The sequence below is a fragment of the Anticarsia gemmatalis genome, chromosome 11 (assembly GCF_050436995.1).
Source record: "Anticarsia gemmatalis isolate Benzon Research Colony breed Stoneville strain chromosome 11, ilAntGemm2 primary, whole genome shotgun sequence".
NCBI classification, from domain to species: Eukaryota; Metazoa; Arthropoda; class Insecta; order Lepidoptera; family Erebidae; genus Anticarsia; species Anticarsia gemmatalis.
In genome coordinates this window covers 914,230-937,563 of record NC_134755.1, presented here as the reverse complement: position 1 = coordinate 937,563, position 23,334 = coordinate 914,230, and the positions used below count along the sequence as shown (strand labels likewise).

Genomic DNA, 23,334 nt, shown 5'->3' with positions numbered 1-23,334 from the left:
ATTATGTAAAAACACAGTTAGTTGCGGAACCATTGATAATTTTCGTGGATTATACAAACATTGAACCCGGTACTACGGCGTACTGAACGACACCTCTTTACGGCCGTTCCCGGGAATATATTATCTTTAGTATTCTTTCGGTTATTCCCTGGAAGAAGTCGTTACCGTTTTTTTGGTAAAATGCGTTAATAACGAATATTACTCTGTTGGTGTCTGTGAAATATTATTTATAAAAGTACAATTAATTAGTCAGGAATCTTAGTGGGCTAGTTAACAGCCGCGTCGGTCACACACCAGTAATCACTAATTATGTTCATCAACACTGGTTACGCATTTTTAGTACTTACCGTGAAAAGTAAGGCGAATTGAAAGTACAAAATTAAGGTATGTTTTGCTATGTTTTGAAAACAATTAGAGTTTTTCAATTGAATGAACACGACAGTAGTCATATTATTAACAATTAAGGTAAGTTAGGCATAAAGTAATTATATTCACGCTTGTTATACAAAAAGGCAAGCAGAGGATTTACATTTCCCCATTAACAATGTTAGAACCATGTAATAGGGAGCGAGCCTATAACATTATATTGGGTGTGTTACCAAACTCCGGGCTACTATTGAAATAATTCTAAGGGGAATCGGAAAATCCAATAGCGTCTAGCCCAACCAGGGAGTCAAATTCGGAACCTCGTGATCAGCAGTAACACACAGACAGTAGCTAAAATATATTCAACTGAAACTCAATACTTTAGCAAAAATAGACCATAAAACAAAAAAGTCTGAAATTAAATTTCCGGTCACCGTATATTGAATTCAGTTTTTTTTCGTCGCGTTTCTTAGTACGTGGAATTACTTAATTATATACGTAGTAAAGTTTATTTACTTTATTACATTATATTAGCGTGTAAAGAAACTACTTTCAATCTTGGTAAAAGTAAAAGTTATTTTTGCAAGTGGAATAATACTGGTTTAATTTTGTGAAGTTAATTTGAACCATTGCTAGTTCTCTGTTGGGTACGAATATTCTCCTGCAAAATGGGTTCTTGAGCTCACTATTCATATTCATTTAAATTTTTTTAATTCCACATTTTCCCAGCTTTCTTTTCATTATTTTTCAATTTATTAGTAACACAGAGAAAGTTGAAGAAATGTGTATTAGTAGTCTTAATTCTGGAATTTGAATGTTACAATTTCTACTTTGTTAACCCTAAAACGACGACAGGGTGATATTATCACAGCTAGAGATTGACCCTTGAAGCAACAAGGCTGAAAATAGAAGAAAGTAACAGGTAAAGGCTTTTGCCCAACAGTGGGATACCGTGGGTTAAGAGTAGGTAACAGTATAGCTTTTGAAATGACACATCAAACTTTTACGCAGTAATCCTTTAAAAAGGTCTGATTTGGAAATCAGCACGCATTGTTTTGCAACGAACTCATAATATTTATGTTTCGCACCAGTTTGCGTAAAGCGATAAGCAGTTATAACGATTGACGATGTGGTTTGTAATCCTGATATAACGGTTAAATTAATGGAAGAGAAATCTATATTTGTAGTAGGTAAACTGATGTAGTTTTCTAAAATAAAACACCCGATTCTCTACCTAATATCGAGTATCGAAAACCGGCTAGCTGTCGAAAAATTTTGTATGAAAATCCGATCAGCGTCTCTAGCGGACGTTGTAGAAATTATTTTTGCAGTAAGTATATTTTAAATGGTTCCAACTGTAGAGAATTGCGTTATAAGTAACATGCACATAAGTAGTATGACAGTTTACTGCTAAAAATAATACCTATTCTAAACGAATATTTTACTAGTTTCGTAAAATAAAAATAACGCATATTTAAATGAGCTTTTTAACCTACGCGATAACAACAAACAAGACGAATGAGACATTAATTGTAAAACCAATCACGAAAAAACTGTCATTAAACTTCTGCCTGAATAAAATCGATGCAATTAAACATATGTACTCATACAACTAACAACTTCATTCATAATTTAAATTAGAAGCACAAACTAGATCACTGCCTGTTCATCGCACTCACAATACTATGCGATATCACGATATACGAAGTGAAACAAGGCCAGTGTTGTAACGTGTCTCAGGACCAGTTGACGCGGTCGCAACTTTCTTATTCTCAATGAAGACCCGCACGTTGAGAAACTATATGTATTATGTGTAGTAGTGACATGGTTTAAATGTCAATGTTTTGTGCTAGATAAATGGTTTATCTAAACTTCAGTTTTTTTTTTGTTAATTTGTGCCATTTAATTAATTCATTGCATGTTACTTAGGGTACGTTACTATTCCAAAAAAGTCTGAATGCTGTTAAAAAAAAAAAAATATTACAATTTTAAGTATGCGATATTCTTTCTTTTTCCGAAGTTTCGGCCGAATTTCATTGACGGCAGAAGTCTTCTCGCGTTGTATTATGAGTTGTTTCAATCGCGATATATTAAAAACGTAAATCACTTAGCTTATAAATCCATGCTAAAATTTTTGTGCTTAATTAACTCCAAACTTTATTATTTCGTACATACGTACAGACTACCCAGATACCCGAGACATTTTTCCAAAAAAACAATAAAAATTTAAATTTTAAAACAATACATAAATCGTCGACATCAATGCTTACTTCGACCGCTAATCGTTGACCGATCAATAAGTTCTAGTTACGGCTTTATCGACTCGTGTCATTTCATAACTGTTGTTATGACTGTATATGTAATACTAAGAATAATAAGCCACATATCTGAGTGTAGTCATTGTGTTGTCAAAACAAAGATTTCTAGTGAGTATGCACAATAAAACAATGAATGAGTGTTGCTCTACAAAAAGTAATTGTGGCATGATGCACTCGTAAGTCACGCGTAATCTTGTAAACGACTGGACCGATTAAGAGCATATTTCATTTGTAATTAAGTCCTTTTTAATGGTTTAGATTGAGAATCAAATCGTTTATTAATTAGTTCAAAAGTTGTCACCTAAGATAGTCGTTGTAACTACTGAATCAATTTTTCTGAAAGATGTTTGAGAAGAGCTGACACGGCTTCTTAATTGGCCATAGTTAAACGGAAACGATCCAACCCACACAGACGTAGTTTCGAGATATTTAACTTTTAAGTTCAGATCGTATTCCGTCATTGATTCTCCACTTTAACTTTGGGGACTAACTCAGGACTATAACTTCATGGTGGGTTTGAATTAAAATTTTAACTTCAAGGAGTGTTTTGGTATAAGTGTAATCATTTTCGGCCGTAGTGTGGGTTGGATCCATTCCGTTTAACTATGGACAATTTAGACCCATTAGGTATTGACGATAGAGCCAGCGAGATAATCTTATGCACCGCGGAAAATTCAAAGTTTCTACTTCAACCTGTATTAGAGCTGTATTGATTCAATGGTAACTGTAGTAAAAATTTATAACACGGAAATAACCGGTAAGAAACGTATGATAACTATTTCTGATCGTTTGGTAACAAACTGCTTATAATTTCTGCTAATTGAAGTTAGGAAAATTGCAAACTGGAAGTGAATATTAATGATCAAGCGACCTACGTTTAGACGCAAACAAGCTTTTACAACATTGAACCTATATTAGAAAATACAAACATTCGGAAATATACTTAATTGTTGATCAAAATCTCTGATTCTCTAAAAAAACTATCAACTTTCGAGACATAATTACTTTAGAAATTGTACTTTTGGGAGTTCTATATTTTTTTTAATCTTTAAGGATCCATAAATAATAAAAGCAGTCAAGTAACACCCACTACATATCATAAAATTGAACGAGGAAATGAATAAGACTTTCTTAAATTGCATTCGTATTAGTATTGATACGGTCCAACTCCAGATATTAAAATCCAAAATGAGATACAATTTATTTTTGCCAAAACAAAATTATAGAATTTTATTTCCATTACCCATATTTAACAAACATTTGCATACCCTTTATTTCTACAATCTACGTAAACAACAAACCATGATTTTCAATTCGTCAGACCACTTATTGCAATATTGCATCGAGATTGCATATTTTGATGAGCCTTAATCTAGCCCTCATCATAAGGTAAATTATCTTTTCAATCTGATTGTCTATCAAATATTTTATTAATAATCTATTTTGCAAGGTCGATCGCTTTTCCGTTAGCTCCTTAGTTTCCCTTTTCTTATGATATCTAATAAGTACAAACAAATAGTAATAATAAACCAGTGGTATAAATCATTTCATAGGGATGACTGAAAGAAAATAGGAGATACCTTTGCCCAGTGGTGGGACAGTACAGGCTAACACAGCCTTCCACGCAAGAAGCTGAAGGACTTAAAGCCAAATACACTAATAACTTTTTGAAGATATACTCGTATGTGTGTTACACAATAACTAATTTGTTTGAAAAACTTGCCTATCTGACAGTTCTCTAACTCATAAAAAAACGCTATTGAATAGATAAACTCCCGCTAAATGTTCCTCAGAAACCGGGGGTTAGTAATGTCTCCAAAGTGCACTGACCGCCCGCGGACAGCATGGTGGATTCAAGGTCTACCTTCTTTTAACGAGAGAAGTTCCCAGCAATGGAGCAGTAATGATTTAAAAATAATAACTAACATCTGTTCCTATATTATATTTCCTATATATGTTTCAAGATACATGATACTTATTCAGACACGGATCTGTTTTCAAATAAATTCATTTGCATTTAAGCATTTTTTTTCATCTCGTGCAAAACTGTCACCTATCAAGTCAAGGCCTTTCCGTTGAAAAAACTATTACATAATTTGAGAGTCATGTTGTAAAGGTATCCGCTTGTGGTCCACTTAATACGAGTCAGAATTAAAGCAGTTTTTTACTGTAATAAAACATTACTTGGCTTTTGTTCCGCATAGTCGGGTAAGAAATATGTAGCAAACTGGTCCTATGTAGGTAACGCATTGACCGTGTTAGAAGTCTTTTATCCGTGAACGATTTACGAAGGTCTATACCATGTATAGTTTACTCGTAAGTCAGGAGAGGTACAAATTACTCCAAAGATCCCCTTAGAAACTGCTGCTAAAAATGGTATCTGAGGTGATAATTCGGATCTATATCATTTGTAATTTATTACCTAGACCATTCCATTGTCTGGACTTGCCCCACTGCCCTATACTTTAGCTAAATTACAAACAAATGTAGTGATATCTACAATAATAAAAATTAAAGGCTACTTACATGGACTCCATACGAGAATGAATAATGAGGGAACGGATTGAAGTCATCAAACGCCGCCTTCAGGTCCTTATCCCTGGTGTAATGCGCCAAGCTTAAAGAACTGCCTTTCACCGTATGATATTTCTGGAACCTGTGAGGCTCTATCTTCTTATCAGAATGTATCTTAAACAGGTCATTTCCTTCTAAATTGCTAACCAGAGTACCAGGTTTCGAATCTTCTGGGAAGAAGATTTTACTGCCAGGGAAGTTAAATTGTTCGTGTGGTCGGAATATAGGCTTTTTGAATGAATCATATTCCTTATTTTTCTGGAAGTAACTTGGTAGTTCTGGTTTAGCAAATAGCTGTGATTTTGACAGCAGTTTTTGTACTGCTTTAGCTCTTTCGTGGTCTGGTAGTTTGGTGTCTGGATCATCTAAATAAGCTATTAAAGCATCTTCAAGGTTTTTGTATGTGTTGTACGCGTATTCTTTCTGCTTGGCTCCCGGGCCAGTGTCGTCATATTTGTTTTCTATCGCGAATTTGATCTGCGCTGGGGAGGCGGCTGACGCGAAGGATCCTCGGGAGTAAGAGCCTCTTTCTTGTAGGGAGGTCACTGCTGACAGCGAACATAATAGGGGTACCTGAAGGCAACGAAAATTGGTTTTAGTATAGATGTTAAGATGGATGTGAGAAAGACACATGAATGAGGAAGTTATTTAAAATGTGATGCTGATGAGATAATTGCGTAGGCAGTATGAGCAATTGATTCCATTCCTTAGAAATGCGGCTTAAATTAAGTTTATAGAGTTATTCTTATTGCTTGCATAAGTTATCGGCAACAATCCATACATCTATACTAATACCATCAATGCGAAAGTCTTTCAATGTATTACGCATCGACGGCTAAATTACGGAACGGACTATGATGGAATCTGAATAGAGTTAAAAGGTGTTTTTATTTCGAAAACTAATATTCAGCTTTAACATGGAAGCATGAAACTTTGCACGCGAGCATCGCCGCGCGAATAAGCTAGTCTTTACTATAACCTCTATAACCTTACTATATTTTTGCAACACCTACGCATAGATGTTATCTCGAATTCTAAAAAATCTCAGCTACTACCAGTTCTAAAGGATTCTCACACTTCACATTCGGTCAAGGTTTTAGTATCCTCAAAGATATCAACTAATGTTCTAGTTCACATAGTATAGCCTCAATTCCATGGTTTCCTTATAAAGAGCAGCCGTTGGAAATACAACCTTACACACATAAGTTTAGAATGCAATTTGCTTTGTAGATTGTTTCTTCAACTATTAGTGTTTAAGGCTAATTATACAAATGTTTTTGTTTTCATCCATTTGTCATGCGTTCTCCATTGTTTTAACTTTTTAAGTAAGAGTTTTAATGAGTGATGTTACATAATTGTGTGTATGTGTGTGTGGGTGAAAGTTGATGTGATTTACTTGTTAATTAATAACTTGGTTTTTGTGGTGATTGTCGAAACGTAACCCGTTCAACAGGGTTAACTGGATGTTGTGGAATTTCCGACGAAGACGGAAAAAAGGGAATTATGCAATACTATATAAGGCTTTTTAACGATTAGTTATACAAATATAAGAGCCGTAGTATCCGAATATTTAAGCATTTGCCTACGTAAGTGGCCGGGTTCGAACCCAAGGCAAAACATTATTGACGTCGAAGTTATGTGTATATTAGAGATAATGATCACTAATTGTTCTAACTGTAACATGTCAAAGGCCTTCGGGCGTCTTGAACAACTTTGACACTAGGTTGACCACTAATCGAACGAATTGTGAAGGAAAACATCATATTGAAACCTTGAAAGCCCAAAAAGCATTTTAAAGCCGTTTTTGATGGCATGCCAATTCTTCAACCCGTACTTGAACATCATGATGGACTCAATGTCTACCCCCTCCCTCATTCCGGGAGGAGACTCTTGCCTTGCTCAATAGCGCGACAGTTAAATCCATTTATTATACAAATATGAAGTCTATTATAAATAGCAATCTTAAGCAATGTCTCGCCTATATTTCTAAATCATTCTCACGTATCTAATATTTTGATGGGAATGCAATAAAATATAACTAAATAGGTAAATAGATACATAGTCATTGCCTAGATTGAAGTATGTAGGTTACACTTAGATATTCTAGTACTAGGGACATAAAAGGAAAGATTCCTAGCAGTGTTTTATTCCTACTGTGGATTGTTATGTAATTAGTAAACTACTAATTCGAAGGCTTATACATTATACATATAATTATATTATGTATACTGTTATATAAATCCGTCTGTTTGTTTATCACGCTTTCATGGCTGTAATGCTAAACCAATTTTATTGAAGCAGGAACTCAGGACATGGTTGAAGTGTAGTTGTTCTAAAATTGGCGAAGTCGCGAGCCCAGATAACTAATACTAACAATATGAAGCTAAAGAGTTTTATTTGTTTGTTATATTGTGCTAATCAAGAACTACTAGTACTAATTGTTTTTATTGTGTTTAATAGTCCACTGAGGAACGCTATCATCTTTATAACATCTTGCATAGCTAAAAGGTGTGAAGCAGCAATATAAAAAAAATAAAACGGAAAAACTTAAATTCCATGCTAACGAAGTCGCTCATCTAATTACAGATAAAAGCCTAATTTCCTCAGTCAAAGGATTAAAAAATTAACTTAATTTAGTATCTAATTGTTGTATAATAATGAAGTTTCTACATAAACACGAAGTAACTGTGCGTGACAAGGGATGTTGTTCATCTAGTAATTATTGTAAATCGGTGATGTTGTTAAAATAACTCAATAATTGAGTTTGTATATAATAGGTTGATCGTTTTGATCCGGTGTTGGTAATTAGTTTTTTGTTAAAAGGTGTTAAATGTTTGAAACATTTGGGATTCCTCAGAAGAAACTTGCGGAATTATCTTGTTTGTTTATCAATCTTACTACCTCCGACCTTCGACATTTTAACCGCGAAACTGATAGGTACATACCTACTAATAAGTATTGAAACGACATCGCCACATCGACGCCATCCGTTTGTTGACGGCAAGGCGTCAACCACTAGTTGACGACTGGAAGCGTGGTAACGTAATATTACTTACATTAACCGTAACTAATTACGCATTCGGCTGGTTTTACCAAAATTGTTCAAGCTACCAGACTACCGTGTCGCAGTGGTTAAAGTTGCCACGTCGTGGGTTCGATTCCCGCACGGAAAAAATATTTTTGGAATCCAAATATATCTATTTCGTGTCTGGTTGTACTTTGTGTCCGTTGTTTGTATGTTTGTAATAGTCCCCGCGACACAAGAGCAAGTTGATCGAACAAACTTCATAGAGTGTTTCAAGTTTGCCAAATTGATGATAAATAAAGAAAACAATACACTACACAAGTTTCTCAATCACAATAGTCTATAACACATAATGATAGTAACACATCACCTTCACAATACAATGCGTCATTTGGCTTAACTTTACAAGCAAGATGCCTATCTGACACTCAATGTATGCCATTATTACAGAAACAATAGATATGGCCTTATTCAGTACTCCAATTTCTTACAAGAAAATATTTACAGATTGTTTAAGAAAGGTTCTTGTAGTTAGCCATTAGTCTTATGATAAATAAAAAAATCATTTATTAATTTAAGTCAAATGTTGACACATATATTATGATAGTCGTTTCGATTACTGAATTCACCGCAAGCTCAGAAAGAGGGTAGAGCCTTATGAGAAGAGCTAGCAAGAAACTTACGCCACTTTTTATAATCGCCAAAAGGTTTAAAATGAGTTTGATACAATAATTGACAAGTCCCTTTTAACCATCAGTTAGCTTAACAAATGGAATATTGACAGAATTTTTCACTTACTTTATCTATCAGATAGCCTAACCGATATTATCCGTAAGTCGTGAAACGGGCCCTTATTCTTACTAATATTATAAATGTATATCTGTTGGGCTTTTCGTGCAGTACTGCCAATTGTAAAATAATGCCTTGATGATAAGGGAGTAAAAGTATTTTTTTTAATGGTCCCTTATTGCGTTGTAATAAGGTATGCTTGTGAGTGAAGTTGCGTGGTCAACTAGTAGTATAAATAAATATACGAAAGATGTCCTCAGTTAATTTCAATGCGAGTCTGAATGTCGTTAACTTTCTCCTACTTAAGGCTTGTTTTTCGATGGAACGATACACCATTTATGTAAAAGTGTCCTTTATATACGAATAAGGTTATTAAAAATGATTTCATCTTTAGTAAATACAGATAAAATATTCGTATACATCTAAACCTGGTACATCGCATTTTGAGTTGAAATCAAACCCATTATCTTCACACGTAGTGGTACCGACTGGTTGATTATCTTTATTATTGAGCCATAGACGTCGTTGCATCTCTTCAATCATATTCATAACTCAGAGAGACAAGAAACTAACATCAACCAAAGGTCACCACTAGTACTGATATATATCAAAGGTCAGATTTATGCCCGATTTTATTTAGCATACGATTCAAGGCACAGAGAATCCAAGGATGAAGTAAAGTAAACTTGCCTAAAGCAATTATTGAGAAAAAAATATCGAAACGAGAATAGCATCCGTACATTTTTGTATGGATTTAGTTTGTCCGTTCTCACAAATAATGTATTACTGGTCCACTCCTATTAGTCAAACCTTGATATTTATAAAGACTAAAAGCCTTCTTCTGTAAATGAAATATTTGACGGAAAATATTTTTGAATTTGAACTACTTAGTAGTTCTTGAGAAAGCGTTTAAACAAACTCTTCAGCTTTACATTACTAAAAGGCATAAATTAAGGATTTAATTACAAGAATTATTAAGTACATTACGCTATTTAGCATAACTATTCAAGGATGAAGTAAAATAATTCGCCTCAAGCAATTATTAAGAAAAATCTCGTAACGAGTTAGCCTCCGTACATCTTAGTATGTGTTTTTATTACATTATGGGCGAGGTTTTGACCAAGAATTCGGTAATGTAGATCAAGGTGTGAGATGTGATTGGCCCAGATTCTGTAATGATCGGACCGAGGATGTAGTCGGCTTGTTTTTGTTGTACACGACGAAATATGTCCGGTAGGAAGGTACTTGTTGGGCATTTTGAGTTCCTTTTTTAACGTGCGTAATAAAAAAATTGTTACTTCATAATGTATTTGAGATAGTGTCAATTACATAATTATCCGTTCTAACATACTTACAAATTTTGTCTGTTAGGTTTACTCGGTAAAACCATTGTACCGATAAAACCACTGTACCGATATTATGTAGATAACATTTTCCATAAGATCTGAGCTTGTTAGAGCTATTTTCTTTTAATTTACTACCTAAATCATTTATTACGTGAAGAGCGACCGAATATGTTTTTTTTTATGATTACATTTTTTAATAGCTAGTTATGAAATTAGGGGGTTGTTTTCTAAATATGCCTAACCCTTGATGAGCTTGGTCATTAATTTATAGTACTTAGCCAATGGGCAAAGAAAAGAGTTTTGATGATGATTCAAAAGTTTCAGCATTGAGTAACCTGGTTGTAAGCGGGCAAGTTTTTTAATTGGTTATCTACTTGGTAATTAAAGAGTTCCAAGTTCGGAACTTTTATCGAATAAATATTTAAGTACGAGTATACTGTGTGAAAATTGAACACCGAGTAATGAGTGACTAATTAACCCATTGCACTATAATCATTGATATAATAATATTTTTTGTAAACAATAGGTTCCTAACTTTATCTAGATTAAAACCAAGACCTAGAATATTAATTACCAATATTAGACACTAAGATATCAATCTAGACCTATTGTTTGTGTATTATTAGGTCTACAAAATTTAGCTCTCGAATTAATAATTATGGGAAAATATTGCAACAAGCGCTATTAATTAGCGTACTGATTGCAGGTTTGATGCTCGAGTAGCGCAATAAACGATGGGTATAATGTAATCGGTGTTTAAACCAGTTTTTATAAAACCTTCATGTTATTGCGATACGCAGCGATACAGTTACTACGTGTTGGGCAAAAGGAAATATGTTTAACAAAAATATAAACTGTCGTTAAATGGTCTGAGTTAAGCAAGACTCGTTGCGGTCAGTTCTTAGATGGGTAGCTATATTTGTCAAAATTTTCCATGCACAAAGAATTAGCGCTGTTTGAGGGCCCATGGTGGCAGGATATACTTAATATATTATGTAGTACAGAAAATTTTTTTTTGGAAGAAAAAGAACCGGCTTTGCCCAATAGCATAATATAAAAAAAATATTCAAATTGGAGTTGCGGGGAATTTTACGAACGACATGACGATAAAGTATAACTGCCACATATTTTTGAATTGAACTATTTCTCATGAGAGAATAAAATCCACGGCGCCTTAGCTTTGGGGGTGACCATCCTAATCACAGCTTACAGATGTGGTAAGCAGCAGTAATATGCATAATTTATTATCAAAACATAGTACTCTCTTACGTTGCTCATTACGTTGAAGTCAAAAGGTTTACGTTGTATTTACGAGTTACTCATCTTATGTAATGTTAGTAAATAAGAAATTTATGCTAATGAAGGTATAAACTACCATCAGTACGAAGAAACGAAAGTTAGGCAGTAAATATTATTGAGGAAATGGAAAATTCCCGTTTCTTTATAACACTAGCTTAGGTTCCAGTTTGTTGTAAGATTTCTAACATGTGTCCTTGGACAGGATGTTCTAATACTCTATACCGTAAAATTTCATCTTAATTGTTTATGTAAGCTGTTTTTCATTTATAATCTTACGAAATTATTTAAAAATGTTTTGAACTAAAAGGTGGACGATCAATGTAGATAAACATACCGTAGTACAATATAATTAATTTATTGTAGAAAGTTTATTAATTTAGTAAATTATTTAAATTGCTTAGAATTCTGTCACCATTTAGAAAATATTGTACGTGGTCGAAAACCACAAGGTGCATGATTAGATTCTTGAGTCAGAGTGTTTATTGTATGGAAAAGTGTATATTAAAACTAAAGTCTTGCATATTTCGTAATTTTTTTAATTAGACTTATGTTTTGACTTATTTTCGGCACAGGTTTTGGCAAAAAACAAGACAGGGTTTAAGCCTTTTTTAAACCCATAACTGTCCATCTGCTGGGCAAGGGTCTTCTCCTAGGCGAGGGAGGGCATTAAGGCCTTGAGTCTACCACGCTGGCCATGTGCGGCCACTTTGAAAAAAAAAGAAAAATTATTTATTAGTTCTTAAAGGTTTGTACATGATGATTGTGGATGGCGCCTCCCGTTAAGCATTAACAGCCTTTATTGATTTTTGACATTATTTTTGAACCTATAATTTTGTTACTTGACTTGACTCGAGGCATATTTCACCTCAGGAGGAGACCCTTACCCGGCAGTGGGATAGCAATAAATTAAAGATTGATCTAATCATAATTTTAATTATATTTTTAATTTTCAATAAATTTCTTATTTATAGGAAAATATAGTTTCTATACTCACCAAAAGCCTCAACATTTTAATTTAAACCACAATATCACTCACTAAAAAATACGTGCACAATGTCCGAACTGTCGTAATGCAATACGTAAAAAGTGTTGTCAGCGTAAAAAACGCGAGCGATCAGCGCCGGCGCACCGTGTCGAGTGACTATGAGCGTCGCACGCGCTGCTATTTTGATTATGTTTTTAAATCTAGATTCACTTTGTGGTTTGTTGGTAGCTAGTATTCATGATCGTGAGGTGCTAGGTTCGATTTCCTGAAGTTATTTTTACTTCAGAAATAGACTTGCCCGCTATTACATGTGACTAAGATAGTAAATGGTAAAACATGGGTGTATCGTCAATACACCTTTAGCCTTTAAGGAATAATGGCGTGATGTTATGTATGTATGTTTATTTCCCGACGTTTCGGCCTGTACGTCTGTATTAGTCTCTACCACCTACGCTTTGCCCGACGTGAGAATCGAACCTATTACTCAATCAGTTAATATTCTCAAGTAGTTAACTTCTAATGTATGCAAAAGAGGGCGTGATCTTTCGCAGCTTTTAAAGAGCAACAAGGTCTTAAAAGAAATGACTGTAATTAATCTTATATCGTACTTATACTAACTATATATCATTGCAATAGTTTGTTCGTATGTTTGTTAGTACTTTACATAAAAATACTGAGTGGATTTTGATGAAATTTTTGATATGGCATACTGTCTACAGTCTATCTGCTGATCTGTTACGGTTTATAGCTAAACCACTGAACCGATTTGGATTTAATTATGTATAGATATAGTTGAAGACTCGATGTCAAATTAAAGCTACTTTTTTAAAACCACATACATATGTCCTAGACTGCTGTAATTGAGGTTCCAAAAAATTTAGCTTTGGTTTGAAGTTATAGTTTTGTACGCTAGCGCTGCAGGACGGGTCAGCTAGTTGCCTAATCCTGGATTATCATTGGAACACATATTAGGTCGGGAAAAAAGTATTTTCGCATTATAGTAGAGTATGTATGAACTTGTGTACAATGTGTTATTATAAAATCTTTTTCTCTACACATAAAAGCTCGATATTTGGGTACCTCATGAGCTCTCTGAAAGAAACCTAACGAACCGTGTACTCATTTGTGATTCTTGAAGCCAAAGAGATTTAATTACAAGTTCATACATACTATAATGCGAAAAGACTTTTTTCCCGACCTGATAGATAGTTAGCTTACCTAACACTTCAAAATCTTTCTACATGAATGAAGTCGCGAACAAAAACTAGCTACACTTACCGAACTAAATGCTACTTGTACGTTTGACTGGTATTTGTATTACACTATCCGGTATTTATTAGGTATTCTAATTACCTAATAGTCTGATAAATATAGTGGTAAATGCGTTATGCCAATATGTTAGTTGTAAGGTCGGGATTTCACATTTGGAGAATAATAAATGATCTTTTTTGTATTGGTCGTTGTACTTATAGAGAGTATGGACTGGTCTTTGACTTACTTAAAAAGTTATTGGGAACATAATATAATATTGTATCTCTCAGGTATTTTCTAATCTTGGTGGTGATATTAAACGAAATATTCAATGCAAAATAGTAACGAAGTAATAAAAACAATAAAAAAATGCCCATTAAGTACTAACAAATTGACCAGTTGACCACTTTCTAATCAAAGTTGTTCAAGTTCAAAAAAGATAAACCTCGGTTTACGAATCTTATGACAATTAATTATATAAATACGAAGCTTAGCTCAAATTACTAGCACCCATCGATCTAGATCTTTAACTGCGTCAAATAATAGGTAGTGTATCCAATGGTGAGCGCAAACTGGTATAAAAGCCTATTCCTATGAGTTCTAGAATTTGAAAAAGTCACGGATAGAATAGAAGAGATCTTTTTTATAAACTTGAACCGAATAACAATACCTTGACAAAGACTTATAAGCATTCTTCAAGCATTTTATCTTAAACTAGATCACTTCCTACTAGTTATGCTAATTTATTTTATTAGCGTTGTAGTTAAGGTAACCGAGTAACCATTGTAATAGTTTTGTAACTTGTGAAGTAACTGTCTAGTGTGTGCGATTGATATACGCAAGTTTCTAGGTTCGATTCTCAAATTAGTCTCGAGTGTAGTAAATAATATTAGACTGTTTTAATTGTTACTAAAACTTTTATTAATATAACTTGCTATATTTAAGTGACTTCAAAAAGGAAGGAAGTGCTCAATGCGCTATATTTTTTTGTATGTAAATATTATTATGTTCATTATTTACCGATTATTCAGTGAAGCTTGGATAACAAAAATATATAATGTATAATAGAATACGGGAATTAACGCGAACACGCATTTTACCTTAAAATGCCTAACGTTTCGGCGCAGGTTGCACTCGCCGTGGTCCCAGGCAGACTCTACGAGTGCAACCTGCGCCGAAACGTTAGGCATTTTAAGGTAAAATGCGTGTTCGCGTTAATTCCCGTATTCTATTATACATTAAACATGCAACGCGAGAGTTTAAAAGTTATGAGAACAAAAATATATGTCTAATTTCGACTCATAATTTTATAAACGTAATTCCTATTTGAGAAATGTGTTTACTTAAACACATTTATCAACTCCAAAATCGAACAAAAGACCGTATTCTTGCATTGCAACTAAAACAAAATATATGTATGGTACTTAAAAAACACTTTACAATAGTTTTTGTACAATAACAATAATTCAAATTACGCTCTAATTTCCACAAGAAAACCTGTTGATTATACAAACGAGCCTCGTTCCGCGTGACCGCCCACCCATCCGATCATTGTCCTCAATGTAATTGCTTAACTATTGCTTACTGGGCCAATTGTACTGTGTCAAATCTTACGACACATGTGTTGAGGGAATTGAAACTCTATTTCTAAGACGATAAGATCGTGTTTTGATCGTTTTTGTATGTATGGGTTTGTATGACTACTGACCATAGCCTTGAAAGAGTGATTGATTTCTATCCGTTTGTCTTTCCGTGTAAGCATTTTTAGAATGTTTTTTGCAAGGAAGTAAGTCTATGAGGAGTTTAATGACCTGAGGTTTTGTGCCTTGTCTTTTAAGATAATAATATGTTCGTTTCAAATACGCAAAGTAGGTTAGGTGTTTCATAGCGTGATTAAAATGATTAAGAAGCTCTTGTTTGTGGTTTTTAAGTGTTTGAAAGTCGCCACATGTCTACATTAATTGCGCGAGCAGCGTAAGATCAAAGACAAAAGTAGGTATTTTGGGTATTGTTGTGCGCTTCTACTTTTCATTATTATAGAAAGAACATACAGATAGGAAATGTATAGGATTAACTAAGCATATATTTTTTTTAATCTCTGTCTGCCAGTTTTACTATGTTCGGAGAGACTATAATGTAATATTGTCATATTGAAATGTACGGGAAAATTGGTCAAGATTCTTTTGGTCAACTAAAAAAACTTATCTAAGTAGATGGCGTGTAACAGGTTGCTTTTATTTTTTTTCCATTTAAATAATTATATCATGTAAAAATAATGCCATCAAAAACATTCTGTAAAAACCTCAAGTCTCGCCGTAAAAAGTTGTGAGATCTATATAATACCAAGTCGATTAATCTATTTAATCTCTACTTAAAGGACCTTCTGTCTTAAGTTATTACGTATGTTATCTTATTATCATGCCAATTTAAAAAAAAATACCTCTAAAACAAATAGACCGACCTGGTCATCGCATGATTTGATTATTAGTATGTATCACACTACACAGCACGACGAGAAGTTAATGCTCTTGAAATGTTAATGGCGAATTTGTGTTTTCTTGCGATAACCAAGTCGATCTATTTGGTTTAAAGGTTTTTTTTTTAATTGGCATGATAATAACATACGTAATAACTTAAGACAGAAGGTCCTTTAAGTAGAGATTAAATAGATTAATCGACTTGGTATTACATAGATCTCACAACTTTTTACGGCGAGACTTGAGGTTTTTACAGAATGTTTTTGATGGCATCTCACTTCTTTTTGTAGAGCGAACATAAGTCCAATTTGTATGGAAAGACGTTTTTTTTTCATAATTCAACATATTTTCCTATGGGAATGTTGTTCAGTTTCATGGGCTAAACACCCTTACCCACCCTATACGCTCTCCCGTTATGCCTCATATAGTAGGTACCTATTAACACCTATTTATTTTATTTTCTACAGTAATAATAATTCGTTAACTGCAAATGTAACCTTGTAATCTTATACATTTATATGAGATTACAAAGTTATTGTTGCAGTTAGTGTATTTAGAAAACTGGACCGAAATTAGAAAATATTAAATTTTTCCCATGATTAAGACACTAAACCCTATTTGTATTCTAAATTTTAAGCTTCTATGTCTGCTAGAAGTACCTTAGACTTTTGATGATCGGTGAGTCAGTGAGTCAGTGAATCAGTGAATCAGTGATTGACAAAATTCAAAATTTTAACTAGTTGTCATTCTTAAACTACTGGTTCAAATTGACTGAAATTTTAAATATACCGTGTTTATACAATGACTGATTAGTTGCTGAAAATCCAGGCTTCTTGTTTTATCCATAACGAAATTATAGGGGTGTCAAAAACAGCCCGAATTGCTTCGAGAAAAGGATGTTACGACCGTGCCGCTTTTTTTTTTGCTCGACTTGCGGGGGCACTTCCGTGCCCCCAGATCAACAGCTGAATTATCGACACTTAACTAAAAGAGTAAGTACAATATAGACCGAGATAAATTTAATTCCGGCCTAGTAATTCTTCCTGGAAACCAACATTTCGACAACTGACCAAAAATAGAAGGAATTGTCGAAATCATAGCACCTTACTAATCAGTTACATTGAACTGAACGGATGTTTACCTCGAAATAATTGATTAGTGGGTATTTCTGAACAAAGGTTTTAATTGTTTCTCACAACCTTCAGTGCAACGGCTGTGCTCATATTATGAATGGAACGAAAGCGTAATTGTGTAGGATATGGTGTAAGCTTCCGTAAATGAGAGTTTAAGTCGTGATGGTCCGTAATTTGCGGCTTCCATACCCAGTGATTTTGGATGCCCACAAAACGTTAAAAGTTTTTTTATTTATATGTTCTTAGTAACAAATAGTTTTTTTTTAGTCGAAAAAAGAACATAGAAATTTTATTTATCTCATTAACATGGTACAACATACAGGTTCAATTTAAATTGTAGGTAAGTATACAGTTCAGAGAATGGCTCTACATTCTATAAAATTATATTTTTTTTTTGCATTATATAATTAATATTACACCCGGATACTTAAACTCGCGTGTGTTACAATAATAATTAAAATGTATTTATAACTTGTATTTTATAATTACTATACAATTAAATAGGTATCTACATTCTAAAACCTATCTGGATTTTTTATACAGAACTAAGCGACAATGCATGACTTGCACAATTTTATTATTCAAATATAGACATAAGAGACTATAATATAAGGCACGGAAGTCTATATGCTGGTTAAACTACTTAAGACGCGGTCAATACTTAGATGGGTAGTCGCAAGCTTTCTCGTTAACGTCGTCTCGTTTTCTCTCTCTTAGCCAAGCGTCTCCGTATAACAAAGATTCAGTTGTTGTCAATTAGAATACTGAACGTTGAAGCCTCTTTTTTCTATCTCATTGTTGTTTTTAGACCTAAACAGCTGTCAGCAACCAATGGCCACCAATCTAAAACTCAACCGCGACGAAATTACTTCACCGATTGATCGATCACTGAGCAATAAAAAAACCTAACTACCACATTCACAAATATCTATTATTATAAAAATCTGCTAACATTGTATGTCGAATCTCTAAAAGTACGAAGAATGTCTCATTTGGGGAAAAAACGCCGTCTAATTTTATCGGTAGCTGTTGACGGGGGTGTGGGAGGGTGCCGGGAGGGGAGGGGGGTTAGTCCGATCCATCACGGCCGCTGTCACATGCCATTAGCCAGGCCTATTGGGATAGGAGGCTGGGAAGTACGGGACCCGAGTACGAATATTTTTGGTCTGTATTAAAAAAAATAAGATTGCGATTTGACAAGTTTCATAAGGAATAAGAATTCTCATAACTCGTTTTGAACAACGTAACGTATATTATGTTCCCATATGAAAAATAAGAAAAAAAATACGGTTAGAGCGACCAAATACAGACTTGGCTCTATTTGGTCGCTCTTACCGTATTTTTTAATTTATGTCGGTAATACACTACATAGTATTCATATATTGTATAATACGCCTTTTTCCCATAGGGGTTAGGCAGAGACTAACGCCACTTGCTAACGATCCCAACAAACTTCTCTTGCTTCATTCACATGCATCCATGCATGTTGTCATACAGGACCTCTGGTTACGAGTACTACACACCTGATTGTTTTGCAAGATTTCATTTTTATATTGCTATCATAGTTGTCTTTAAAATTAAAAGATTTTTTGTTTTGTTCTAGTATCGGCCGAGGCCTTTCTTTGACTAGACTGAACAGGACTCGTCCAATCGTAAGTACAATTTTTTATAGAGTGCCCTGACTAAATCATCTTTTTTAATTTATATTTTTCAAAACTAGCCCGGAAACATGGTTGGTTACATTTTGGTAACATGTTTGGTAAATGGCAATAGGCTCGCCCCTTTCACCAAACTCAAAACTAAATGGTTACTATTGAGAAAAATAGCACTTTTTCCGAACTGGCAATCGAACTCCAGAAATTGTAGCCAGCAGTGGGATACACTACTGACCGCGCCACGAAGGCAGTCTAGTAATTTACAGTATTATAGCCAAAGGCTTCATTATAATATGACAGTCTGCGACTATTATATCAACACTGGTTATTTATTGTGACGAAACCTCGCCTAATGTCGTTTATTTGACAGGCCATTTATGCAATTTGTTAGTTATTTATTGCTTAGGGCTTTTACGAAAGATACCTGTGTTTTGCGTTGATGTTTAGCAAGTAAATTGCCTTTCATTATTAGTTTTAGGTCTTGTAATAGTCTAGTTGTATAGATGCGGCTGGTAGTTACCGGTATTAGGAAAATTGTAATTGCCTTCGAAACTTAAGGCAATATATTAACTTTTCGAAGTTATGTGGAAGTAAGAATATAGTCTTGATAAGGGACAACATCATGAGGAAAGCCTGCATGTATATGATAGTTCTTAAAGGTACTTGTACTTTAAGTCAATGATGGAGTTACATTATATAGGCGGTAGACCTGTACAATAGGTAAAATTGTAATATTGTTTCTTTAAAATACTCAACTCTAGGTTTTTCTGATCACAATTTTAGAGTACTTGCTGAAGATAAATAAAAACATATTTTCTCCTATACAATAAATAAAAAGCATTCACTATGTTAACAATGTATTCTTAACACATTCCCATAAAGCTACACTTCGTTATGGTCAATATAATAAACTAGCTGACCCGCGCAACTTCGCTTGCGTAACCTAAGAGAATGGGTCAAAATTTTCCCCGTTTTTGTTACATTTTTCGTTGCTACTCCGCTCCTAATGACTGTAGCGTGATGTTATATAGCCTATAGCCTTCCTCGATAAATGGGCTATCTAACACTGAAAGAATTTTTCAAATCAGACCAGTAGTTCCTGAGATTAGCGCGTTCAAACAAACAAACAAACAAACAAACAAACAAACAAACAAACAAACAAACAAACAAACAAACTCTTCAGCTTTATTATATTAGTATAGATACAGTCTGTCTTTAATCCAGTCCCGTACTGTTCCGTTACCGTACATGTACGAAATATTCTCACAAATAAACGCGTAAACAGCAAATATCTCCATCCGGCTCGGGCTTAGCCAGACGCATGTATATACAATTATACATACTATGTTTGTATTTGTGTACAATGTATTATGTAGACAATGTGCTTCTATTTATGGCTTTCCTGAATATAAATGAATTTTCCGAGAACGGTCCGGAATGTTAAAAATGGTCTGGGGAAAAAGTGTGATGTTGTTGTATTGAAATTAAACCGTCATAGTATATCTAAAGCACAAAGGTTCAGAACTATTATTTTTAGGTAAATAGTTGTTTGTAATTGAAATTAAGAACTAATCTTTCAGACAAATAAGTTACAGATTAAATGACTAGGGATTTTAGTTATAATTAAAGAAAACAGTTAGTAAACATAATAGAGAGTTTTGTACCGAAGGTTTGCATCTGTCGGAGATATACAAAATTCTGAATTAGGAGCGTCAGTGATCCGTTTACGTAGATGACGATGGCCTGTCTGATACATCTACTTTATTTTAGAAATACACACACAGTATTTATAACAAACATAATATGTGGAAAACGTACGGGCTTAACATATAAAAAGTACCTCTTTGTATTACTTCATAACAATGTAAGAGTGTGACTGTTTGTTTTTCTCTAAATAAATAAGAATCTAGATAAATTGTCCAATGTCAAGGATGTTCAAAGTTGTCGGACCATAGTCGTATCTTAAGATGAAAAATAGTATACTCAAGGTATAGGCGCCTACTTATTTCGAATTATAGATACTATAACAAAAACATAAATAAACCAATTGCATACACGAATCAAGTTTGTTATAATTTCCGCGTGTTACACACATACCGCGACCATTACTAAGATGAGACAAAGTAAATATTATGTTCATCTGTTGCACATGAAACATTCAACATAACAACTCAATGATACAGTCTGTTATCACAACCACATTGTGAAGGAATTATAATATTGAAGATATCAGACAAAACATGATGACTGTACCTACTTTCTTTACATATCAAAACCAGCGTCAAGCACTTATTGTGCTTGACATTAAGCTGATCTGGGTACCTATTTGGTACAGCTGTAAGACACATCCTCAACCATTTTATATCTTGTTGTACTATGTATCTTTCTTGTGTGTCTCTGTGCTGGTTTTACTACTAAATATAAACTTTCTTCTTTCTTATATCGCATCTTTAGTGGAATAAAGGCGTAAGAGGCTTGATGTAGGTTCACTGTTAAGTCATTCTTCCTAAAGTTGCGATATATTACAACATGCCTGTTACACCCGAAGGTGTGAGCAGACGTTTTGGCGTTTACTATGTCAGTCCTATGTACTATAGGGCCCCTCTATTATATCGAAGGGGGACCCTATTGCCATATACCAGGCAGTGTGCCCGTTATTATACTTTGGCCCATAGAAAACAGAATTGTATTTTGTTTTGCTTCGGCCTGCTATTGAAATTATTAATAGAAAAATCTATTACGCTAACAAGGCGAAACTGCTTATTCAATTTTATTTTTCGCAAAAAACACAGTTCAGGATCCAATGGCTTATTTTTACGCTAATATCCATTTATATTGTACCCAAAAATTGTCAGCTATGAGTGATTAAATTACGTTTGTTACGTTCCTGTTCTAATTGACTGTGATCTTCTAAAGACAACTTAATCTTAGCTCCATTTGTCAAAATTCCACCCCTTATTTTAAACTGTACTGACCCCTGTGAAACCACTCTATTGAATTAAAACCACCCTTTCAAGTTAAACAGGCCGTTTAATGTAAGTACGTACCTATTGAAACAACTCAATCTTTTGGGGTTGAATTTTAAACCAACTGAATCACGATTATTTAGAAGGGTGTAACTTTTAAGACATGAATGACAAGATGAATTTTATTAATATTTTAATCAAATTATAGTTAGGTAGGTTAAAAGTAGAATTTGTGAGAAGAGTTGGCGAGACACTGTAAAGCAATGTTAAAACGCTATTATTTTATACTAAGCCACCTGGCTATTTTACTACCACTACCTACTATACTAAAATGGATCAATTCGTTCGCGGATATTTCAACTTCGATTCTCAGTGTGGTTAAAAAATCTGATATTTTGTCAAGTTCTCAGTGAGTTTTAAAAGACTTTGTTGAATAACTTAATATAATACTGATCTTTAGCATTTTGATAAAATAATCTTTTGCAAACCAAGATCAAAGATGTTCGATTAGCGTTAGCTACATTCTCTTTCACAAAAGTTTTTCTTCCCAGAATGTTAATACTAACACTAAATACTTGTACAAGTTCGTTGTCAGCCGACGTTGTCGACGTCCAAACTTTTGAACGTGATGGATCGTTCAGCGTTGTAAGATGAAGACGATTTGTGCAGACAATAGGGGAATTTTCCGTTGCTTGCTTTTGATTCTATGTCAAGGGTCTGGATTATTTGAAAAGAACTTTGATATACAAACGCTCAAGTGTAGAATTCTCCAAACCCAGGCACATTATCTAAGTAAAAACGATAGCGTACTTTTACCCAAAAAAATCCAGGTTAGACAGGTTTACAAAAATTTCAGGAGCAGATCGGGATTAGTAACAGAAGGAGCGATTAACAATGTATTTATCTACATCAATTATTATATTATAATCTTAATAAGTATACGTAATTTACTTTTACTGATGTAATATTACATTATTTATTTTAATAAAACGTTGGCTTCACTTTTTTTGCTCGCTTAAAAATTAAAGTACGACCGAATTTTAACTTGATTACTTTATACCCAAAAATATCTGTTCACTCCGATAAAAACCCGAACAAACAAGAAATCCTCTTCAATATTATTAAAATCAACACGTTTTACTTTAATTTA

At 33.9% G+C, this 23,334-nt stretch overlaps 1 protein-coding gene across 1 annotated transcript in view; it reads right to left on the bottom strand.

Annotated features, from left to right (window-relative positions):
* Positions 1–12,865, bottom strand: part of LOC142976482 (uncharacterized) — a 29,921-nt gene extending 17,056 nt beyond the window's left edge. The window contains exons 1-2 of the mRNA XM_076119877.1: positions 12,712–12,865; positions 5,211–5,831 (exon numbers count right to left, since the gene is read on the bottom strand). Of these exons, the coding sequence (XP_075975992.1) occupies positions 5,211–5,831; positions 12,712–12,726 (636 nt within the window). The 5' untranslated portion in view covers positions 12,727–12,865. The remainder of the gene's footprint in view (positions 1–5,210; positions 5,832–12,711) is intronic.
* Between the last annotated feature and the right edge of the window lie 10,469 nt (positions 12,866–23,334).